Below are 22821 nucleotides of genomic sequence, written 5' to 3'. Positions count from 1 at the left end.
CTGCCGCTCCGGCCGCCCGCTCGCCCGCCGCTGGGTGCGCTGCACGCGGGGGGCAGCCGCGGTGCAGAGGTTCATGCAGCGGCGGCGGCGGCGGCGGCTGCGGCTGCTGCTGCTGCTGCCGCGGAGGCAGGCAGACCGGGCGCTGCCGCCGCCGCCGCCCTCCCCCGGCTCCATGCCGCCGCCGCTGCCGCCTCCTCCTCTCCGGCGAGGGGCGGGGGGCTCCGGCCTGGGGTGGGCACCACTCCTCACAGCGCTGCTCCCCTCCCTGCCCTCCGCGCGGGCGCTGGAGCCGGCGGGGGCGCCCGCCGCCTCCTAGGAGCGCACGCTCCGCGCGCCCTGCCGGGGAGAGGGGGCGGGCGTGGGCGTGGGCGGGGGCGGGCGGGCGTCGGGGCAGCGGGGACCCCGAGCGGCGGCGAGAGGAGGGGGCTTCCCCGGAGGGTGCCCGGCGGCAGCGCCCGGCTCCTAGGCGTGAGCTGAGCCGGACCGGGAGCCGGCGGCGTGTCGCCATGCCGGCGTGACGGGCGCCCCCGGCTGCCCGCGCGGGCCCCCGCGCTGCCCCACGCCGCGCCGCGCCGGCGCCGGGCGGCAGGATGGGCTGTATCCAAAGCATCACCTGCAAGGCGCGGATCCGGCGCGAGAACATCGTGGTGTACGATGTGTGCGCCACCATCGACCAGTGCCCCACGCGCATCGAGGAGACCTCGCCCATCGTCCTGCGCTACAAGACCCCCTACTTCAAAGCCTCGGCCCGCGTGGTCATGCCCCCCATCCCCCGCCACGAGACCTGGGTGGTGGGCTGGATCCAGGCGTGCAACCAGATGGAGTTCTTCAACACCTACAGCGACCTGGGCATGTAAGCGACCGGCCGCGCAGAGCCGGAGCGGGGTCCCTGGCCTCCGTCTATTCTCCCCACCCGGACCCTCCTCCCCAGCTCCTTCTTACAGCTCTCCCCATCCTCTTCTAAACCTTTCTCCCGCCTCCTCTTCCACCTCCCTCCTCCCTACCCTTTTGTTTCAGTGACAGGGCGGGTGTAGGGAGGCTCCTTACGAAGGCATTTTCTTGTGGTTTGCTTCTGACTCCCCTGAACGCGAGGAGAACGATGCGGGGCGGGAAGAACGCGACAAGGAGGGTTCGAGAGACAGAGGTGGGGATGGCTGGCGAGTGTCCTGGGAGTTTCGGGGCGCCGTCAGTGCTTTGTGAGGTTTCCCAGGAAGAGTTTGGGGGGACCTGTGGAAAGAGGTGTGGAGTGGAGTTGCCGGGGGCGCATGGGCTGTGCCTCGCGTCCTTTGGAGAAACCAGAGCGGGCTTGGAGGAGAAGGTCCTGGGTGTCCTGGCGGGACTTGGTAGTTCTGCTCTTGCTCCTCCGACTGTTGAGTTCGAACCCTTGTCTCCCAGGCCAAGAAACCTAGAGGCGTTTCCACCCGGAACCGCAAACCCGGCCCAGGCGCCTCTGGCTCAACGCCCTCTGGACGAGTTCTGGGGCGATGGGGAGCCGGAAGGCACCGGACGTGTCCCACCCGAGCAGGGCTGATGGCCTTGTGCGAGCGGTCTCCGGCTGGCGCGGCGCGGTGTCCCCCTTATGCTTAAGAAAAGTACGGGTCTCCTGTCTGTCTAGGGTCTTTACTTCAAAACTTTACTATTTGCGGCGCTCGAAGGGATTCCCCGGCGCCCACCGCCGAATCCTGTCGGCGAGCTGGGAGCTCTCCAACTTCTTTCAGCAGCGCCGCTCGGCGCGCGCCGGGCTCGGCGGCTGCGGTGGAGACCAAGGATCGCGGCGACTCCTCGGCCGCCAGGGGCCGACAGCCTGCCCTGGAACCGCAGGCTGCGGGCGGTCGCGTCCAGGGCTGTTGTATTTACTAAATGTTCGTTAACTCCCTCTCAGCCTCCTTTCAGAACTAGACTCTGAGCGGTTAGCAACTACAATGGCTAAAAGGTTTGGGGTCGCGTTCTGCCTGCCGTTACAGTGTCGGTGTGGAGCACCCTAATTAGCCTACAGCCTATAGGGAAACCCTTTTCTGGAAGTTCAGCCTCATTTCATTTATTAATCCAGAACTCTAGAACTCCCAAGGTTCATCTACTGAATATGGATATGGGGTGGGGGAGTTTCCATTTTAAAAGGTCAAACCATTTTTTTAGCAGCAGTGTGCAGGTTTTTTATGGCACTCTGAAAGCATGTAAGTTAACACTAGTCTTAGGTACTGAAAGGAATTTTGACAGTTCGCTTTGTCTCAGCACCCCCTCCCCCAAGAGTTTGAACTTTTCTCTTTAAGCATGAAAGCTCAATGCTGGAGAAAGTTCATTCCTAGTGAGGATGTGTGAGAGCCCAGTTTCCTCTATGCCTCTGCACATCGTGTTCTTGTCTTTCTGGAAGGCAGCTGGATGTGAGAAATGGGGGACATATTATTTTAGGTGAATCATGCCATTTAAAAGCAGACACACCCTCAAAAGAATGATTATATCTGAACACGTGTCTCTTATAGCTGTTTTTCTTAGAAACCCATTATTTCCAGCCAAATCAGAGAAAGCCCCAGACAGGGCAAGGGTGCCCTCCCTTTTTCCTCCCTGGCCTGGCCCTGATGGCAGTGTGCAACCTTGCAGAGGAGGGAGGGGGCAGTCATGGCAGCCTGGAGCCCCTGTAGAGGAAGCCAGGAGGAACTGAGAAGAAATAGCCTCCCTTTTCTGCACAACCAGGGCTCTCCGTTGCCTCATGTCTCTTGTAAAACAATAAATCAAAAGCAAATAAATAAATAATTCTGTCCATAAAAGAAAATATATTCTACCTCAGGAGAAGCCGAATTGAGATATAAACAGACGTGGTAGTTGAATTTCCTTGAATCTGTGGAAGAGTGTGTCCACATTGGAACCAACTTTCATGGGCATGAATCAGTGCCAGCTCTGAGGGACACAAATTCCCTGCCCTTTCCTTGCTGAATTCTTGCCTTTGGGGTCTAGAAAAAAGTTTTGCTTTTAAACTGCCACTTTTAGTATTTTAAGATTCTTGGTTTTCATGTTGTTGATGCAGGGGGGCAAAAATAGTCCCTAGGAAATCATAAAGCATATTATTATAGATCCATGTCCACCGTCTACCTGTCTTTTCATGGTTGCAATAATTGCCACGTGTTAAAGGCCTCTTTGGAGCCCAGATTTGATTGAAGCAATTTCCGCAAAATGTTTATGCCCTGAGAACTTCACCAGTGTAAACTTTTTAATGGGAGCTCATATTGCATGAAAGTCGCTGCAGACTATTTGTTATTATGTCTAATTTAGCCAGTACCTTGAGTGGAAAAAACACCGCAGGCTGAATTTTCACCCCTGTGCAGTGCTCTTGTTACATGAAGCATGATATGATAAGAGGGTGTAGCTTAAAAATCTCCTTTTCAAATTTTAAAGGGGTCTATGCCAGGGGAAATCCACAACTTAAAATGGCAAGAAACCTCTGTCTACAGGGTCAAAAGAGAGCATGAGCATTTGTGGTTTAAATTTTCAACACTTGCAAGAAGGGGTAGGCTTCTAAAGGAGCATTTGAAGTAGTTGATGATCGTGATGGCCAGAGCTTAATTTGAACTTGAACTCAAGTGGCTTGCAACTTCCTCAAATGATTCTATGGAAACCAGGCTGGCGAATACTTGTGGCACCCATTTATTTCTCATTTGGCCCTGGTGAACCCTGCTAATGCAGTCCTGATGAGACTGCGGCAAGGCTTCATCCTTCAGGGAGGATGGGCTACTGACTTTCTCAATCAACCCGTCAATAAACAAATATTTACCAAGTGCCACCTATGTACAGGCACCAGCAAAGAAAACAAAGGAATAAGCAGGCAGTTTCACTGTTCCTCAACATAGGAGGTATGGACACATGCAGAGAAAGCCAGGGCAGTGTAGGAAAAATGCCGGAGAGAGGAGTAGGGGACCAGGCAGGGTTTTCTAGAGGTCTAAGGACTTGAGCTGGACTAGAGGTATGGATAGGAGTCAACTAGGCAAGGAGGAGGGACTAATTCTAAAGGGGAAAAACAGCGAATTTATGGAGGTAAGAAAATATAAGATGTTTTAAGGGGCGTAAGTAGGCTGGGGTGGAGTTTCAGCTAGGAGAACAGTGGGAGATGAGGTCTCTAAGGTAGGCCTAGGATGATATGATCTAGAAAAGGCAAGGTTGAGGTCAGGTCTTCTTAGCCAGAGTGTCAGGTGCCTCTATACACCTTCTTCATACCTCCTGGGCATGCAGGAGCTTTTCAATTGGGGCACAAGACCTTTATGATGGAATGGTTTTGAATGCTGGGGTACAACACCCAAGAGGTTTCCTGAGTGAGGTTTGAACAAGGAATGGGGCTCATGTGCCAAGGATGGAGGAGGTGAAGCTGAGGTCAAGGGAGAGCCAACAATGGCTACAGGCCCTTCCTGTTCTCTCTGAACCCATGTTCGTTGTCTTCTAGAGCTATAAGGGAACTGTTTGTAGTCAGCCCAGGCCTGATGGCATGGAAGCCATCTCAACTGCCAACTGAGAACCTTGGCCTGGGTAGAACTTGAGGAGGTCATAGCTCACTCTTCTCCTTCAGAGCCAGTGTTATTGAGGGTTAGACTGTACCCACCCACCTCTGTTGCCTGTTTGGGTTCAATCAAAGCTGGTTCCTATCCATTCCGAAACTATTCTTGCTCAGTTCATCTGCGATTTCCCTACTGCCAAATCCAGCAGGCACTTTTGAGAGACACTCACCTTTTCAGCAATATTCCACATGGTTGGCAGCTTCCTCCATCTTGAATCACTCCCATCTTTTAGCTTTCATGCTATTTTTCCAGCTGTTTCTCTACCTTCTCTCAAAATACAGTTCATCAGGACATTTTTCTTCTCATTCTCTAGTCTCCCTGGGTAATTTCATTCATCTCAGCGGCAGCAGATGCTTTGTGATATGCAGTCACCTGCAGTTTAGGTGTGTGTATCTACCCACAATTTCCACTTGGCTGTCTGAAAGACATCTCAAGCTCAATGTGTCCAAACCTGAACTCTTGATCTCCATAACAGCTCCCGCCAAAAACCTGTACCTTTACCATTCTTCCCCATCTCAGTAAATAAAACCTCTAGTTCTTGAGTTGCTCGAGCAGAAACACCTGTGTGTCATCCTAGATATTTCTCCACACATCAACCCATCGTCACATCCTACCCATCCCAATCTCCAAGACACATCTGTAATCCAGCTACACTCTCTGCGTCTGCCCATACCGTCTTAGGACATGTCGCTATCAACTACCACCTGCTGCAACTGAGGCTTTCTCATCAAACCTGCCACCTCCATTCTTGTCCCCCTTCCAGTCTGTTCCCCACACGGCAGGCAGAGTGATATTTTAAAAATGTAAATGCTATCATTTCCCTGCGTAAACCCTTTAATGACTTTCCATTACAATTGGTATAAAATCTGAAGATCTCTTCCCGCTCTCTGAATTTCTGTTCCTAAGTCGTGTCAGCCTTTTTCCGTTTCCTGAAAGGAACGAACTTTGTCCCACTTCAGAGCTTTTCCATATGCTGCTCTCTGTCTGAAATGCTCTTCTTGCCTGCCCGTTTCTAGCAAATTCCTACTCCTCATTCAAGTCGCAGCTGTTACCCCCTCAGAGAGGCCACCCCTGATTTCAGCGTTTAAATTAGGGTTCTCCATAATGATGCACAATTCTTTTACATGTTACAGTTAGTAAGAAGGTAATTGGATGTTTGTTTAACATCTGACCCATCTACTAGAATTTAAGCTCCATGAAAGCAGATATTATATCCATTTTATTCTCTATGAACAGTTCTTGGCTCATAGAGATATTCAATAAACATTTGATAAAAATAAATAAGTGAACCACTTTTCTGACCTCAAATATTCTGTGTCCTCTTCAACAAATTACGTGTTAGCTTTTCATGTTAAACTTGAGGCTAACCCTACAAAGCTCTTGAACTCTAGACACTCCAGCAGTCACTTAGCGCATAAACAGATGAATTCTGCTGTGCTTTTGTGCCATTTTGTGTCATGTGCACTGCCCCATCAGATCCACTGCTCCTCAGCACACAGCTTCTGTCTGTCACTTCCTCCCTCTGCCCGCAGTGTTCTGTATACCAGGAGCGGTGTTCAGCAAACACTGAAGCCTCACTCTCATGTCACCTGCCTTTAAAGTGGCACACAGTGTCTGCTGAAGGAGATGTAACATAGAAACCTTGTCGTAGCTCTGTTCCCCCTGCATCCCTAACTCATGGCCTGAGTCCCAGGACTTGTCAAGGTCATGGCCTAGCCATTGCTTAAATACCTTGCCTGGTAGGTCATTTTTACCAGAGCTAACACCCCTCTTCCTGTTCATGGCTGCATGCTGCCTGCGTGTGCAGTGTGGCTTTGAGAGTGGCCCTCACTGGTCGTAGAAATGCCTCCTTTGGGCTTTTAGCTCTTGAAGGCCAGCTCAGCCCATCTGTCCAGGGAGCCTGATGAGTCCCCAGGCCATTTCTGCCAACACCCATCCCCCATTCCTGTCACATCCCCAGTCAGGGGTTCATAATCTGGCAGTAGCTAGAGCTGCTCATCACCAGAAATGTTGGGGACCCCCAGTCTAGAGCATCGAGACTCAGGATCAGAAAGCAGGACCCAATTCCCATCTTAAAGTCCTGAGTGCCCTTGAAGGGGAGATGGCCTAACCCTTTGCCTCTAATCTTCTCCATCTCAGCAAAAGAGGAGCAGCAGAGGATTAGCTGGTCTTATCAGGAAGTATTAAGCTCACTGGAGATAAAGCACAACTCCAGAGTTGGAGGGGGTCGGGGAAACAGGGGAGGAGACAAATGATTAGGACAAGAGTTAGAAGGGGAGAAAGCAACGGGGAGTTAAAAACGCAATGTGGCTTGTGTAGCCTGGGATGCTAAAGTATGGCTGTGCGGGCACTGGGTGGGCAGAGAAAGCAGGGACAGATGAGCTGGGAGGGTGCTGGACTGCAAGGTCAGTGACTTTCCACGGGGCAGCAGAGACAAAGGCTGTCTTTGGGGCTAGGTCTGCAGATGCTTCGTGTTCCAGGTTAAGAAAGAAGGCTGCTGATTGAGTAAGGAAATGTAGAGTCTGATGCAAGATCCCCAAATGCCCTTTCCCTCTGATTTGCATCACACTCCGATCTTGTCTGACCTCCCTGTGACCTGTGAGCTCGATGCTCGTGTTATGCCTGTCTTACTGATGAGGAAACTGAGGCTCAGGGAGGTCGGATGACTAGTCTAATAAGTGGCTGAGCTGAGACATCTTCTGACCCCATGTCCTGCCTGTCTGTACACTGTCACAGCTTGGCCTAGCTGTGATGGGGACAGGTCAGCACTCTGTTCACATCAGCTCTAGAAAACATAGTGTTGATGGCTGCTGCAGTCTTGGGCCTGGCTCTCTTCCTCAATGCTTCTTGAGAAGCTCAGGGTTGCCCACAGGCCCCAAGTTGGTCATTCTTCAGCTTCCTTTCAATCAGTCACTTCTGTCCACTGATAAGGAAAGTTGTCGCAGATACCAGAGGGGCCACTATTTCTGTTGTGTTAACACCATACAGGCCCCAGGAGGTGGCCATCATTTATAAATTGGCCCTTATGAGAAGAGAAATCACATGAAGTTAGCAGCAACAGAGCCTTCTGGTGAGCACTCACGGAGGGTCCCCAGGAGGGCTGGAGCCCGCACACCACCAGCACAGAAGCCCACAGTGAGGGATGTTCCCCCCAAAGACAGAGTCAGGGGTGAGTTGCCTCTCATTCTCAGCAGTCTGAATCAGTGAGGTATTTTGGAGTCATTGTTGTGATGGGTTTTAGTAAAGAGAATACGGGTGTGCAAGTGTTGGGAGAATTGTTCGTATCAAGGAACACCTTGTGAGTCTAGGAGATTGTGCTATGGGAAGGAAAATGCAGGGAAGGGGCATAAAATGACGTGAAAGGTGTATGAGCTGGGTGCTTTCCACATGGCCTCATGGAGAACTCACCAAGGTGGGAGTGAGACCAAGGTGATGCTCAGAGACGTTCATAGCTAGTCCAAGGCCACACAGCTAGCAGGCAGCTGAGCCAGGAGTCAGCCCCTGTGCCGTGACTTCTCTGCTTCTAATCGATGGCCTTACCTCCTAGGAAGGAGGCTTTCCACACTCACTCTGCAAAATATCGTTGTGCCTCGATAGTTTTCTCTTCTGTTCCAAAATGGACCCAGCTGTATTGTTTTTTTCTGATTTGTGTGTGTCCTCACCCCTTTGGAAGTTGTTCTGAGGTCTGTAGGCGAACCTCTTCGAACTGCCCCTGAGAGTGGCTCTAGCGATTAGCAGTGAGAGCCGAATCCTTGTGAGAGCATGGGAGCAAGGATGGCAGGGAGCCAGTTCTGTCTGTGGCTGAGAAGCTCGTTCCCTGGGGGCAGGGGGACACTGCCTCAGCTGTCAGGAACCCCAGGCTGGCCAGTCTGGGCTGCAGGTTTTAGCCCTGGGCCACTGCCTTCAGGAGCTTCCCTGTGGGTCATGTGTCAGCCCTGATGGGCAGGCCTGGGCCCTGGCAGACAGTCACCCGGACCACTCAGTTACTGGACTTGGGAGTCTGTTTGTCCCTCAAACTCTCCAGACAATTGTTATTTGGACAAATGATTAGGAGGAGAAAGAGGATCCCCTTCTGGGGATGGGAAGGACCCCTGGCTCTACCATCAGCTCATCGGACATGCCTCTGGCTCCCAGGAATTCTTATACTCTTATTCTTTTTTCCAAGGCCCCCTCAGGCCACCATGTTAGCTGTGTGGACCCTGCTCCCTCATTAGGTTCTGATACAAGCCAGTTGGAACTGTTCACCATGCCAATTGAAGATACAGCTGCTGGATCCCCAGCACAAGGGTTCACCTCAGAAGACCTGGGTTTGAGTGCCAGCCGTGTGACCTTTGGCAGGTCCCTTACCAATTCAGTGTCTAGTTTGCATGCATGTAAATAGACGTTAATGAGATCTGTCCCGTCTCCTTCCCTGGGGGTCAGGAATCAAGTGAGATGACAACTGTGAAAGAGTTCTCCAAACTGTAATGTGTTGTGCGCATGTTATTTGTATTATTTTAGAATGTGACTGTTATTATTCTAGAGGATGACTCTGGATCAGCCTCAAGGAACAGGGAGGCTGTGGTTGTGGCCCTGCAGCTTCCCCAGGCAAAGAAGCATTGAGACTCTGGAGAGGGGACTGTCACGCCTCAGCCGCTGCTCTCCACGGCCCCGCTCAGAGCCAGAGGGGAGGAGAAAGGCTCACTCTGTACCTCCAGCTCCAGGGCTGTTTTCCACTCATAGTCAGAGGAGGGTGGTCGCTTCCCCTTGCCCCACCCAGAAGTCACCCTCTCAGATCTGCTCTAAGCTGTGGATTTTGGACAGCATCCCTGGCCGCTTTCAGTCCCTGGGCATGATGTCTGTCCCTCAGCCACGTCCTCATGGGGACTGCCCCAGCCCTGGGCCCTCCAGAGGTGACAGTATCAGTCAAGCTCAGGTGAGGAGCCAAGGACGCAGGAGCAGGGCAATGCTAGAGCATGTAAGCCATGCCATTCGTGCTCAGGACGGCGTGGAGTTTCCAGCCTGGGTCAACCAACACCTGAAATAATTTCCGTCTGAAACTATTTTTAATATTTTCTTTCCAATGTATTTTTAATATATCTTATATACATGTTTTCACAATTTTGTGTCTTTGTGTGGGACCTCACATAATGAACTTCACCTTAGTCATGAAACTTACTTAGGGCAACTGTTTTTCCCATTTTACATAAACAAGCTGAGGCTCAAAGAGATTAAATAATGTTCTCAAGGTCACCCTGGCAGATGCTGGTAGAATCAGGCCTGGTGGCCAGGCCTCCCAACTCCTGGCCTCCTGTGCCAAATGTGAGGTCGCCAACCTGGGACAGGAGCTGGGGATGAGAGAGGTCGTCCTCAGAGCCGTGTACATTGAGCACCTCTGGGTCAGTCAGCACATGGGCATTTTGGCGGGCATCACTTGTGGCCTCTGGAGACAAGAGAGGGTAGATAGGAACATTGAAATGTGTCCAACAAAAGCAAAGAGAAATTTTCAGGCTGTCAGACTAAAACAGAATAAATAAGGCCATGTGCTGTCTCATGGCGTCTCAGTGGGGTTACTGTGACAGGCCTGCCTCTGAAAGCCTCTGGCTGGCTCCCTCTCTTGGGGCCTGACCTTTCCAAGCTGGTTTGCAGGCTCATGTCAGGCCGGGGAGGTGAGAGGCTGTCAGAGGTCTGGCTAATAGGAAGCAATAAATTGGCATTCTCACTCAGGAAGCTCAGCAGCATCCTGAAGGGGCAGGCAGGCCAAGGAGGTCAGGGCTTCTGGGCATGAGTGGCAGCAGGGACAGGCTTTGGCAAGCCTGGGAACCTCCAGAAATAGACAAATAAGATGTTGCTTTGCCCTTGGCATGGGGGTCAGGGGGAAGGGGTCAGGAGCCAGGGTATGTGGGGAGGTGCGGGGCTTGAATGGTTTTGGACATGCTTGCTCTAAGAGAGCAGGGTGTTACCTTCTCATCCTTCCTCCTCCTAAGAGCCACCAGCTAAGCCTCCATTCCAAAATGGCAGCCTCCACACCTGAGCCTGGGGAGCTCGATTCAAGACTGGATTTTTCTTAAGTGACTCAAATATTTGAGAATCTGTTTCAACCTTCCGTGAACAACCTTCACATTTTTTAGGAAGGAAAAGAGATTTGTGCCAAAAAAAAGAAACCCAAACTCCTATTGAAGATTTGGCCTTCAGAGCCAGGAAGCCTGTCTTTTGCTGGGACACGTGTCTACTTTGAGGAATGGGCAGGTATTTGCTCATTGTCTGTGTCCCCCTGAGGCCATAAGCAACTTACTCAACCCAATAATAACCACAACAGCCATTTGTTGAACACTTATTGAGTAGTGCTCAGTACTTCATATACACTGTCTGTGAAGCAGGTGCCATTACTTTCCCCATATTAAAGATGATGAAACTGAGACCTAAAGAGGTTGAGTGGCTTACCCAGCATTGCCCAGCTAGTAAGTGACAAAGCCAGGATTAGAAACCAGAATTCCAGTGACTCCTTAGGATGTTATACTGCCTCATTAAGGGTTGAATGAATGACTGATGGAGTGAATGAATGAACAAATGGAGGAATAGGGAGTCTTCAGGATATTCTTTGAGTGCTTGCTTTTGTCTTTGCTGAGGAGACCTGGGAAACAAAGGGTTTAAACCAAATTGGAAATAGCCAGCCTCCTCGCCTCCCAGCTGGTTTGCTCAGCTGGTCAGGACACGATGTTAATGAGACCAGGGTCTTGGGGTCAGACTCAAGGGACCATCCCAGCACCCACGTCGGCACTCTTTACCCTTCCAGCTACCAGTCATAGCAGAGTCTAGGTTAAAGAGTAGCAGAACAGGTGGGAAAGTGCAAGTGGTGGGTCGACAGAATCATCCTTGACTTGCAGGGTGTTAGGGCAGTATGGGAAATCATCCAGTCCAGCTGTTCATTTCACAGACGGGGACACAAGCCCAGAGAGGGGCAGTGACACAAACTAGTGAGTGGTAGAACCAGGACTCAGACCCAGGTCCGTCCAACTCCATGGCCAATGTTCTTCACCACTGGCCCACACTGGGCCCTGATCGGGAGCAGGTGGCTCACTCCGTGGGTCAAGGCTGGGGCACCCTTAGTCTGCAAAGTAGTAATCAGGGGTCACCACCTCCTATTTTTTTATCCACCCCCCCTCCCAACCCTGTTTGCTGAGGGTCCAAGTCTGTGCGCAGAGACGGACACCTGCTCAAGAGGCTACAGGCTGCAGGAAGAACCTGGCCCTGGGCACCACAGAGAGGAGCTCAGCTCTGCCCAAGGGATGTCTACACAGTTGCTGGGAGCAGAGAGACCAGCCTGTTCCCAGTGTTTGTAGGCAGTGATTAGCAAGCAAGAAAGGAGAGGGTCTCCCCAGAGACCCCCATTACAGATGGCAGGAAATGGAGGGCTTGGCGGCCCGAGGGAGACATGTATGGAGAAACTGAGATTCAGCCTGGATACCCAACAACCCAGAATCCCTTTCCTCCACCCCTCAACACCCCCTGCCCCAGCCCAGGTGCTGATGCCATCCATGGGCTCCCTGGCCCCCTGCCCACAGACAGGCAAGGTAGCTCCAAGGCCCCTGGCAGCTCCAGAGGAAACAAGATCCAAGTGGTGTCAAAGATGACAGATTGTGAGGGGGCCAGGGGCCCTCCTTTGACAGCAGGGCTCAGCTGGGAGGCCCCCATGGAGCATAACAGATGGGGACGTCTGAGAGGGATACCCCAGCCGCCTGGAGACTCTGTTTCTGTTGTGGATTTTAGTTGCATTTCTCTCCATTTTTTTTCTTTTCTTTTTTGTTAACTTGAGGCATTTTAGCCTAGGAGCATGATCCAGTTGTGCCGTGTCTGCTTTCTCTAAAGGAGGTGGGGGTGGAGAGGAGCAGCAGTGAGCAGTTCGAGGCCACCAAACAATTTGCTGGGGCCTTGTCAGGATCTAAGGGAAGAACTGCATGGGGGCCGAGTTTATGCCTCCGAGCAGCCTGTCACCTCTGCCTGTCTGTCTGACTCCAAAGCTATAGTCTTTGCCCCACTCCAGCTGCTTCTCCTGAGGAGGACTCTGGAAATCCAGGGTGATGTCACAGGTCTGCCTCTTGCTTCCACAGTCCTGTTCCAGCCTTGGCCCTTCCTTCCAAAACTTGCGCTAGGGACCTACCTCCAGCCCTCGCTGGAGGCCTCCCTGAAGGAGGAGGCACCTTAAGATCTCCTGGACTACTTGGACCTCTCTCCAGTGCCCCACCAGCCTGGCATGATCTTTTCAAGTCCTGTAACTTTCAGGGCTCCCTGTGCCTGTCTGATCAGCCCCACTGCCTGATTCTTTGGTATTTTTGAAGGCTCCTGCCTGCCTTTGTCCCTATCCACTGCTTGCACTGTCTCTGTGTCCGTCTTGATGTCTACCTGCTTGGTTTCTGACCCTCTGCTTTTCTCAGGCCAGCCACTGTTTCAAGCTGCTGGGCCTTAGTCAGCTGCCTGCCACCAGGCCCTCTGTCCTCCTGGGTCCTCCCTGTCAGGCTCACCCTCTCCTTCTGAGGTGACAGATGCAAATGCAGAGGGGCCCACAGCCCAAGGAGCAACACTGTCTTGCACCTGGGAGCCCATGAGCCACTCTGTTCTCCTCGTGCCCTCAGAGCCTGCACTGGGCCTCCACTTTCATTTCATGAGTGGGATTTCAAGAACCATGGATGATCTTTATAAAGAAAATTACATGTGACTTAAGGGGCAGCTGAACTAGAGGCCTGGAGGTCTGATGAGAAAGCTGAAACACAGACCAGAGTGTTGGGGACTTTCCCAGAGTGGGTGGGGAAGGGGGAAGGGGCTTGACTCAACCAGCATTCGAGGCTGGTCAACTCACAGTAAGTCTGTAGCAGAGAGAGGGGACGAAAGAAGTTTAAGAATGTGGTTCACTGCCATTGTCTCTTTGGTAGCCATTAGAAAAGCCTAGGTGTCAAGAACAGACCCTAAGATAGAGGAAAGAGGACCATTGATGGGATGTAGACAGGGCCAAGGGAAGCCATGGTCAGTGTAGTACCCGCCCAACAAGGCCGGACTGACGTGTGAGCTTTGTCCTAGCCTCCCGGGTGTGAGCCTGGGAGGACCAAGCAGCCGCTCTCACCTCCACCCCTGATGCCAGAGAACAGCCGCCCTCCAGAGTCTTCTCTGCTGAAAAGCCCCCAGAGGTAACAGTCTTCAGTCAGGTGGCTAAGCTGAGTGGCCCCAGCTAAGAGGTTCCTGAGACGGAAGGGAGGGTAGGAGACAGGAACACCAAAGCAGCTCCTGTGCGGCCATGGTGGGCTTCCTCCTGCACCGATCATTGCCTGGGCTTCTCTCGAATGTCTCTGAAAGAGGTTGTCTTTTCAGAACCTGAATCCCACAGGGAATCTAGACCATCTGAGTACCCGTGGGGTTGCTTAATCACTGGCAAAAAGACTCTCAGAGGTGGAACTGTTGCATAATTAGACAGAGAGTTAGACCTGGAGCAAGGCTGACTGAAAGGGTCATGCAGATTTAGATGGTCAGGCTGTCTTTACTAGGACAGGTCAAGAGTTAACATATATATCAGAGTGTAAGAGCACAGACCAGTTGACTGGGGTAGCAGTGAGCTCCTGAGCTGCTACAGGTCTTCCTGCAATCATTTCCAGTCTCAGGTGTTCAGTTTTTTCTGATGCCATCCGTGTGGGTCAACATTCTGGTACGTGCATGACCCAGGACAAAATGAGATGGATCTCCTTGACCTGCAGCTCCTTGGCAAAAATGAGTTTCCATAGGCGCTCAAAATCCCAGTTCTGGATTACTCCATCCAACTTCTGCATATTTCTGATTGGCTACTATGTATCCTTGAAATGAGTGTTTTCATTATTTCTTTTGTCCATAAGATCTAGCTTGTAAGTTGTGTTGTGCGAATGTTCTATATTCTTGCCAAGTTTTATCTGCTCTGTCTATCAATTATTGAGGAGGTCTTTGGAAATTTCTCACTATGCTAGTGTGTTCCTTACTCTTCTTGTAAGGCGCTCGATTGTGACTTTATACATTTTGAGGCTGAGGCTGTTTACCTCTTTGGTTTCAGTTTCTTCTTTATTTTTGACACCTGGGGATTTATTTTGCAAGCTCAACCGTGGATTCAATGAATGTCTTTCAAAGCAAGCTGCCTGTCTAGGCAAGGCCCTTTGGTAAAAGGAGCTGAAGTTTCTTAGCAATCTGACATTAAGGGTAAAGAGGGGAGCCAAGGACCTGTGAGAGTCTTGGGTCTATGGCCAAGAGAGAGTCCAGCAAGACCCCAGCTGTGCACTGGGCACAGCTGACTGTTGTGTACCACTGCCTCAGTGCACACGGTTTCTTTGTAAGCGACTCTGCTGAATGACTACTGCATTTGTCACCCATCTGTACACACTTCAGGGCCCTGCATCTGCCTTGACAAGCCAGAATGTTCTGTTGGAGAGGAAGCTGCATTCCCAAGAAGCCTCGAGGCCCCGCTTGTGCACAGCCATCCTCAGTGTCTCTCTGTAGCATCAGAGACTCAGAAAGAGTCGGCTCTAACTTTCCTTGCTCTTCTGCTCTGGGCCTTACCCCAGGGACTCATCTTGCACTGGCATTTGGCTTCTGGCAGGTGGTGAGCTTGTTCGCCTCCTTTTCTTCCAGATGGCTCTGAGAAGGACCAACAGGAGGAGGGAGGGTGGGAAGGGGGCGGGGAGGCAAAGCTGTCTGCTGTTTGGAAGGCTAACTAGGGACCCCTGAGGAGTCGCACATGCCTGGCATTGCCCTGGCACTCAGCAGGCTGGCTCTCTCCAGAGGTGGTTGAGGACGGGAATTCCCTGCATTGAGCTATTCTGGGGTCTGGCAATCTCAAGGCAGTTGGGGTCACATAAAGCTAGACTCCAGTGACAAAAGGCTAGGCTAGAACTTCAGCATTTATAAAAATGCTTTCGTGTGTGTTACATCTGTGGTGCCTCACTCTCACTCTTAGAGAGGGTGTTATTGTTGTCCAGGTAACAAGGGAGACAACCAAGGCTCAGGAAGCTTAAGTGATGGGGCAGGTTTACGCAGTTGGGAAGTGGCCACACATGCCATCCAATTCCAAGCTGATTGCTCCCTTTGGGTAGCTGATACTGGAAAAAGAAAAAGTGATAGAACTTTAGGAGGTGAAAAGACGTTGGAGTTCCCCAGTCTGACTCCCTTATTTTACAGATAAAAAAAAAAATTGACCAAATTGATGTAAAAAAGAGGTAAAAAGAATTGTCCAAGGTCCTACAGAAAGCTAGGTGGCAAACCAGCAGAGATCCTCAAAAAATTTTTACTTTAAAACTTGTCTGTGTTTTTTATAATAATTGAATTCAGTGAATGTATTTTTTTATGAAAGCCTATGATTTTTCTGAGACACACGCTCCGTGATGGAATGAGTGTCCCCAGGAACGACCAGCCTAATAGAAAAGCATCTCGGGAGGAAGGGTCTGAGCCCCCATTGTCAGCTGGGCCTCCTGGCTCCACGTGGCACAATGAGTTGTCTCCTCCCCCGTCTCCATTTAGTGCCCATCAGAACTTCTCACCCACTTGACTGTCGAGTAAGTCCTGTTCTTCCAGATAGCCATCACTGAGTCATCACCTGATAGGCACCAGGCCAACATGAGATGCTAGGTGTTTTACACAAATTTTATCTCGAAGTTCATTTAAATTCATATTCTCTCTGTTTCACACCTAAAGTAGCTGAGGCTTTTGAAAGATCACGTAACTTACCCAGACTTTCAGTGCTAGAACCAGGTTCAAAGGACTCCACATCTGTGCTTCTGACCACCATTATTCATACACCTTTATTAGTACATTATTGCTTCAGCTGAAAGAGAAAAATTAACCTCAGATTCCAAGCAGGACTTGACAGTGCTGGGCACAGCAAATAATTTGTACATCTGATAACAAAACTATTGCAAACACTGTTACCAAACTGCAAGTATAAGACAGGTATTTCAAGATTTATCTGTAAGCCAAAAATAAAAATACTCTTTAAAAAAAATATTATCAAAGATTTGAGTTCTTTGTGTTACCAGCTCTCTAGACCCCTCAGATCTTACCTCACATCCATCTGAGGTTTCTCCATGGGTGGACCACAGACTTGGAGAGTCATTGTTGTAATTGTTGTTGGTAAAGATGAAGCATTAGATAAACAGGAACAGTGGAAAAGGGCATGGAGTTCAGAGCCACCAGTCACTGAAGAGTCCTTGCCCTTAACTCTTCCTTGACTGGAGGTGACATGGTGTTAAAAAACATGAACTCCGCTGCCTCTGTACATAGGTTCAAATCCTGCCTCCACCACTTACTAGCTGTGTGACTTCAGGCAGCTTATCTAATCTCTCTGTGCCACTGCTCCCTCATCCATAAAAGGGGATAATAATAGTTTCTACTTCCTAAAGTTGTTAGGAAGATTAAATGATTATCATTTATAAAGTGCTTAGAACAGTGCCATGCATTGCAGGCACAATATGTTTTCGTTAAATTTTTTAAAAATGGATGAACAACTAAATGGACAGAGATTTATAGACTACTTGGTATGTGTCAAGGACGGTACTGACTGGGGAATTTTTCATACTGTGCGGAAAAGCCCTTTATACGGTGGGATCACCCGGCTGGTGTTAGTAAGCAGCTGGGTGCCTGGCTTTGTGCTGGCTCTACCGTGGGCTTCATGGTTAGGGAGGCCCACCTGAGGAGGGGTAGCCTGACAGACCCTGAAGACCCCTGTAAATTGCCTTTCGTTCAGCCTTCTCCGGGCAGAATTGAGCCAGTTCCCTAACACGTCCTTATGGGTTCTGACTTCTTCATCCTGAGGACTGTTTGGGGAGAAGTTCTGGCCCAAGCAGTCAGCAGCCACGAGAGGACTTCCCCATGCCTCTTGCTCACTGACTCTTATCTGGGCATTATTATCCCAGCATTGTGCCTGCTTTTTACTGAAACCACAGCATTCCAGTAAGAGGAGTCACCTGTCACTTTCATAACCCCTAGGACTTTTCTGGCCGTCCTTACCTCACGCACAGCCAGCCTTTCCTGTCCTGGTTGTGAGGCCATCTCCCCTCCCTGTGTCCATCCTGCACGTACTAAGCTGCACTTTGCTCTTCCCTGACCACCTCTCCGAGGGCAAGGTTCTCTCTGATCATCTCCTTCTGGATCTGGTCTCTCCTGAACCCCAGCCAGGTGAGAGCCAGACCCAGAACTCAAAGCCTTGGAAAGAGGTTATGAGCTCAGACTTTCTAGGAACCCTGATGGCTTTGTGCGTGTGCTTGGTGGCTGGGTATGAGACGTGCAAAGAGAGACTGGGGGTCATTAGCACAAAGTCGTTGACCTTGCCTGAGCACTGAATGCTGAGAAGGCCAAGGACCTAAAGCTTCCAAAAGAGGACACTCCGGATAACTCCAGGTCCTGTGAGCCAAAAAGAAATGCATGCTAATGCTCGGGAGGCTTCTCTGCCTTTGCTGAGAGGTTGATGGAGATGTCCCCTAAGACTCATTTCCCACTGTTTTTCCACCTCACCATCCTATTGGCCTTCTGGGTTCTGAATTTGAGCATCAGCTTAATGTGCCACCCTGACCCAATAATCAGTAAGTTTAATTCAGAGGTAGAAAAAGTGACTCAGACAGGATCCTAAATAAACATAATGCTTTGTGGTCCCAGATGCCATAAAACCCTGAATGGAGAAGGTAGAAATTGGCCCTTGAGGTCAAAATCCTTTTCAGCACAATGGCAGTGGCAGTAACTCTGAGACATCAGTCCATTGAACTAAAGGCCTGAAGCATTCCCCTGAATTGTCCTCAGGGAAGCTTTTGGACCTTCCAAGCCATGTTAATAATAACCATCCTTCATCTTGGTAATAGAAGCTTATAAAGTGCTTTTGCTCACAACATTTCCTTTGCTCTTCACAGTAGCTGTAAGAGGAAGGTAGAGAAGGTGTCTCTTTTTCGCAAATGAAGAAACCAAGACTCAGAGATGTTATGTGACTTGTCCAAGGCCAGAAGGCTCAGACATAGGACTGAAAAAGTATCTTCTGACTTCTTGCCCACTATTTGTCCATTTTACCATCCTACTAACTTTCAGGTTCTGAATCTGAGCATCAGCTTAATGTTCAGCCAACCAAAAAAAAAGAAGAAGAGTCACCTTTCATTTAGAAAACTTACATAGATGGGCTCCATTTGGGGCCAAAAATGAGTCTGACTTGAGCTTGTCTTGGATAATATACAAATTCAAAACTAGATCTTTTGGTGACTTTTGCTAAGATTATGCTTTGTGGCCTCTCTTAAAGTCATAAAGCAGCTGAAAGGGATTGGGGGAAAACATCTGACTCATCCCTCTCCCTCCTCCATAAAACGCGGAAGCAGGTGAATGTCCTGTAGGCTACAGACCCTTCCACACCCCCTTCACCCATTGAAAGGCCTTCTTTCCCTTTGACAACATGGGCAAAATGCTGATGCCATGATGGCTTCTGGTACCAACCTGCAGGATGCCCTGCAAGGCAATGTGCCAGGCAGGCTCTGGGATGAATTTTTGCCATTCAGACAGGTTGGGCAGGGAAGTGAGACAGGTGGAAGCACATCTGTAAAATCTTGCGTTGGTTCCATGTTTAGGAGGCACCTCTGACTTGGAAAGATGAGTGTGATGGAAACGACCTTGATGGGAAAGATGCGAGTCTGTGGCAGGCATGGCGGTTCCTGCAGTCCTTGGCCTCGTGAGTCTGTAGATATCAGCCATCCAGGCGGCACATCCTTCACTTTGAGTAAAATGGATTCACCCCAACTTAAGGGTGCCCTACCACCTGTCTTCTTTGGCGGAGTTTGAGATTCGAGGAACTAGGGTCTGATGTGTGCCTGTAAAATGATAGTCAGTCTAGCAGGTGGTGTCGATTTCCCCCAACGCCTACCCCATCTCTGGCTTTTTCAAACGAACACAGGCAGGGGGTTGGAAGAGAGGGTTACTTTTTTTATGGAAAGATGAATGAATTCATGGAGAAGCCTCTAGGTGAGGTACCACAGTGGAGATGGCTGTCTGCCGTGAAGCAATGGCAGGTCTCTCCTCCCCTTGTGGGCTCTATACCTTTGATACGCCTTTTCTCCCTTGAAGCTGAAGATTTTGCCCTGAGGAAAGTTAGTTTACGCCTTGTTACTGAAGAAATTAGCTGTGGTTTGAGAGATAAACAGCTACCCACTCCCTGTCTGTCAAGAGCCAGTACAGCCTAAGATGAATAGGAGCCCACTCTTTGCTCTCCTCTCCGCCCGCCCCATTACGCTCTGATTGTTCCTGCTCCATCATGAGGACAGCCAGCCTCCTCCTCCCCATCCCTGCCTCCCACCTTTCAGAACTGAGCTAATCCTTTAGGAAATATTTAATGTTCATATGCCTCCCTTGCATAGAAGCAGTTTAAGGGTTTCTGTGATCCTGGATTTAAATCTGTTTCTTTCATTTCCTACAAAATTATTGCCATCTGTTGATTTCATTCCTGTGACACCCACATCAAGATCATTCATAAGGAGGATCACATCCATTCCTAGACCCCTCCCTTACTCACAGCTCTTTCTTCCCATCCAAATGCCTGAGCATGCATGAATCTGTGAAAACATATTCTCTCTCTCTACCTCTCTCTCTCTCCCCCCCCCCCTCTCTCCCTCCCTCCCTCCCTCCCTCTCTCTCTCTCTCTCTCTCTCTCTCCCTCTCTCCCTCTCCCCCTCTCCCTCTCTTGTATATGCGTACACACACACACATGCATTTGAAAGACTGTCAGGCAGTTTTGAGTTTTGGTATTTATTTCCTGAGTAATTAGAAGTAGGCACCCACTGCCCTTTATCCCTTGGGGACCCTGGTTACTGGACCCACTAACTTGGGTTCAGGATTTCTTTGGTGCCTTTTGTCAGCTGTTTTGGCTGCCTCATGGTTACTTAGTCCTTGATAAAATCTCCTTCCTTTTTTATTTTCATCAAAGGTAAGTTAGTAGGTTGTTTCTCAACTGTCCTCAGGCCCTAAGGGCATCCTTTCCCTCGCCATCCTACCCACACCACCCCTGTGAGGTTTGTAGGGTTTGGGTAAGGACTAAATGAGATGATCCATGCCAAGTGTTTAGCAAAGGTCTGACACGTGGTTAAGGGCTCAATATGTATTATTGTTGGTGTTGTTTTAGTATTTGTCATTTAACCTGCCAGTCCTGTCATTTAACCTCCTAATCTTTCTCAGATCTGTCTGCTCTCTTCTCTCCATCCCCACTCCCTTAGTACAAGCCTCACCTCCTCTCACGTGCATTACTGCCACAGCCTCCTAACCGGCCTCCCGGCCTCCCATCTCCACACTCTTCCCCTCTGCCACCTATTCTCTGCATCATCGTCAGAGTGGGCATCTCAGAATATAAATCTGATCATGCCACCCCCTTCTACTTAAAAGCCTCCCAGGGTTCCCCATGCCCTTCAAGATAAAATTCAAGCTCCTTAGCAAGTAATGTCACACATCTGGTGATCTGACTTTCCCTGCTTAGGGAACCAGGAGCATCTCTAACCTGTCACATCTGCCAGTCCCTCCTTGGTAAGCCAGAACCACGCCAAATTGCATGCAGTCCCCAGCCATGAGGCCTCTAGGCCTTTGCACATGCAGGTCCCCAGCCAAGTTCACCTTCCTTTCTCCTAGAAGATACCTGTGCAGCTCCCCAGAGAGCCTTCTCTGGCATCCTCCTCCCATTCTGGATTAGGTGTCCCTCCCTGCCACTGTCCCAGCCTCTACCACACGTTAAAAGCTAGCACTTATGTGTTCCCAAATATTTCACATATCAACTCGTTTAATCCTCACATCACCCCTATGAGCTAGGTACTCTTATCATTATTGCCACTTACAAATGAAGAAATGAACACAGAAAAATTAGGTGATTTTCTCAAGATTGCACAGCTCTTTAGAGCTGAAATTCGAACTGAAGTGATCTGACTCGAGTCTACACTCGTAACCACTGGGCTCTGTGGCCTCTTGTACTGTCGATCAAACCATCACTCTTTCTGAATTGAGCTCCTTGACCTGAGAAGCCCTGTGCTATGTGTGTTTGAATCCTAGAGCCTGTCACACTGCCTGACTCGGGGTAGAAACTGTCCAGTCCACCCACTGTTCTAGGCCTGTGAGACTCAGTAGATTTCAGACTAACCCACTTGATGCAGCCCGTTGCCCACACGTTATTCCACAAGAGAGAGGCCTGAGTGCCTTCTGGGTGCTACAACTATGGGGGTCAGAGATTCAGAAAACAAGGCTCCACCCTTGGGGAACTTATAATTTGGTCGAGGAGATAAACAAGGTTATACACAAACTTAAAGTAATGAAAATGATTCTTCAAATCACAGACCAAACCAGGTGCTTCGTTTTATGGTCAGTCCTCATATAAAAATAGTCTCCCTCTTGTCCCAGCTAGACCCCAAGCCCCTTGAAGAGAAGGACCATGTATCATATCTCATTGCCCAGCGCTTGGTAAGTGCCTTTCCCTGGACTTAAGGCTTCTGCTGCTGCCTCACGTCCTAGCCTCAGTTACGCAGTCTTCCCAGGTCTGGCGGGTAGAGGTCGCTCAAAAGACCTAGGCATCTAGGAGATTCCAGACTGGAAGTGGATTTCTGGGGACAGAGTCCCAAGCTGCAATAGACCCAAGTTGTCCAGGACACTAGAACCTCCTTGTTGTGCAGCCTGACACCCCCCCACCCCCGCCAACAATATTTTTTCATTGCACAATGTCCCTAGTGACCTACCTAGGTATAGACCTCTACAAGGCAGCCGTCCCCTTCCATGCAGACATACCCCAAGGCAGAGAAGGGCTGGTTGCCACTGTGCCGCTCCCCCTCACAGCCAATCAGATCACAGGGGAACTGTGCTCAGGGCAAGGAAACTCAGGACCTCTCACAGTTGGCGTGTGCTGCCAGGAGTGCAGAGGGCACCATGACTTTGCAGGACCAGCCTAGCACCTGCCAGCCTGCCTCCTCCCCATCCAGCTCAGAGCAGTCTCCCACCTCCGGAGTCGGGGCACTTGGAGTCTGTGCCTGGCCTGTACAGCTTTGCATCCGTCAGCGTGCATGCAAAAGACAGTGCCAGCTGTCGTGGACTGTGCATCTGGTAGCTGCCACTTTTCTGTAGGGCACCCTTTGCCAAGCCCCATGTGGATATGACAAAGGACGTATAGAAGAGGACACTTTCCTTTTCTGTGAAATGGGGATAAACAAGCCTTCCTTGCAGAGTTTTTGTGAAGATCTTACATTTGTTTAACAAATTTTTAAGTACCTAATATGGTCCCGGCTCCTAGCACATAGTAAATACTCAC

The 22821-nt window shown here is 50.2% G+C and overlaps 1 protein-coding gene across 2 annotated transcripts in view; it reads left to right on the top strand.

Moving 5' to 3' along the window:
- The first annotated feature begins 240 nt into the window (after positions 1-240).
- The window catches only part of FAM78B (family with sequence similarity 78 member B), a 90735-nt gene continuing 68154 nt past the window's right edge, over positions 241-22821 (top strand). For both annotated transcript variants that reach the window (XR_006891648.1, XM_046683266.1), the window contains exon 1: positions 241-853. Coding sequence is in view for 1 of the 2 variants with exons in the window: in XM_046683266.1 (XP_046539222.1) it covers positions 591-853 (263 nt within the window). In the remaining variant the exon portion in view is untranslated. The remainder of the gene's footprint in view (positions 854-22821) is intronic.

This window comes from Equus quagga, chromosome 13, assembly GCF_021613505.1.
Source record: "Equus quagga isolate Etosha38 chromosome 13, UCLA_HA_Equagga_1.0, whole genome shotgun sequence".
Lineage (NCBI taxonomy): Eukaryota > Metazoa > Chordata > Mammalia > Perissodactyla > Equidae > Equus > Equus quagga.
This window is presented reverse-complemented; position numbering and strand designations above follow the sequence as displayed.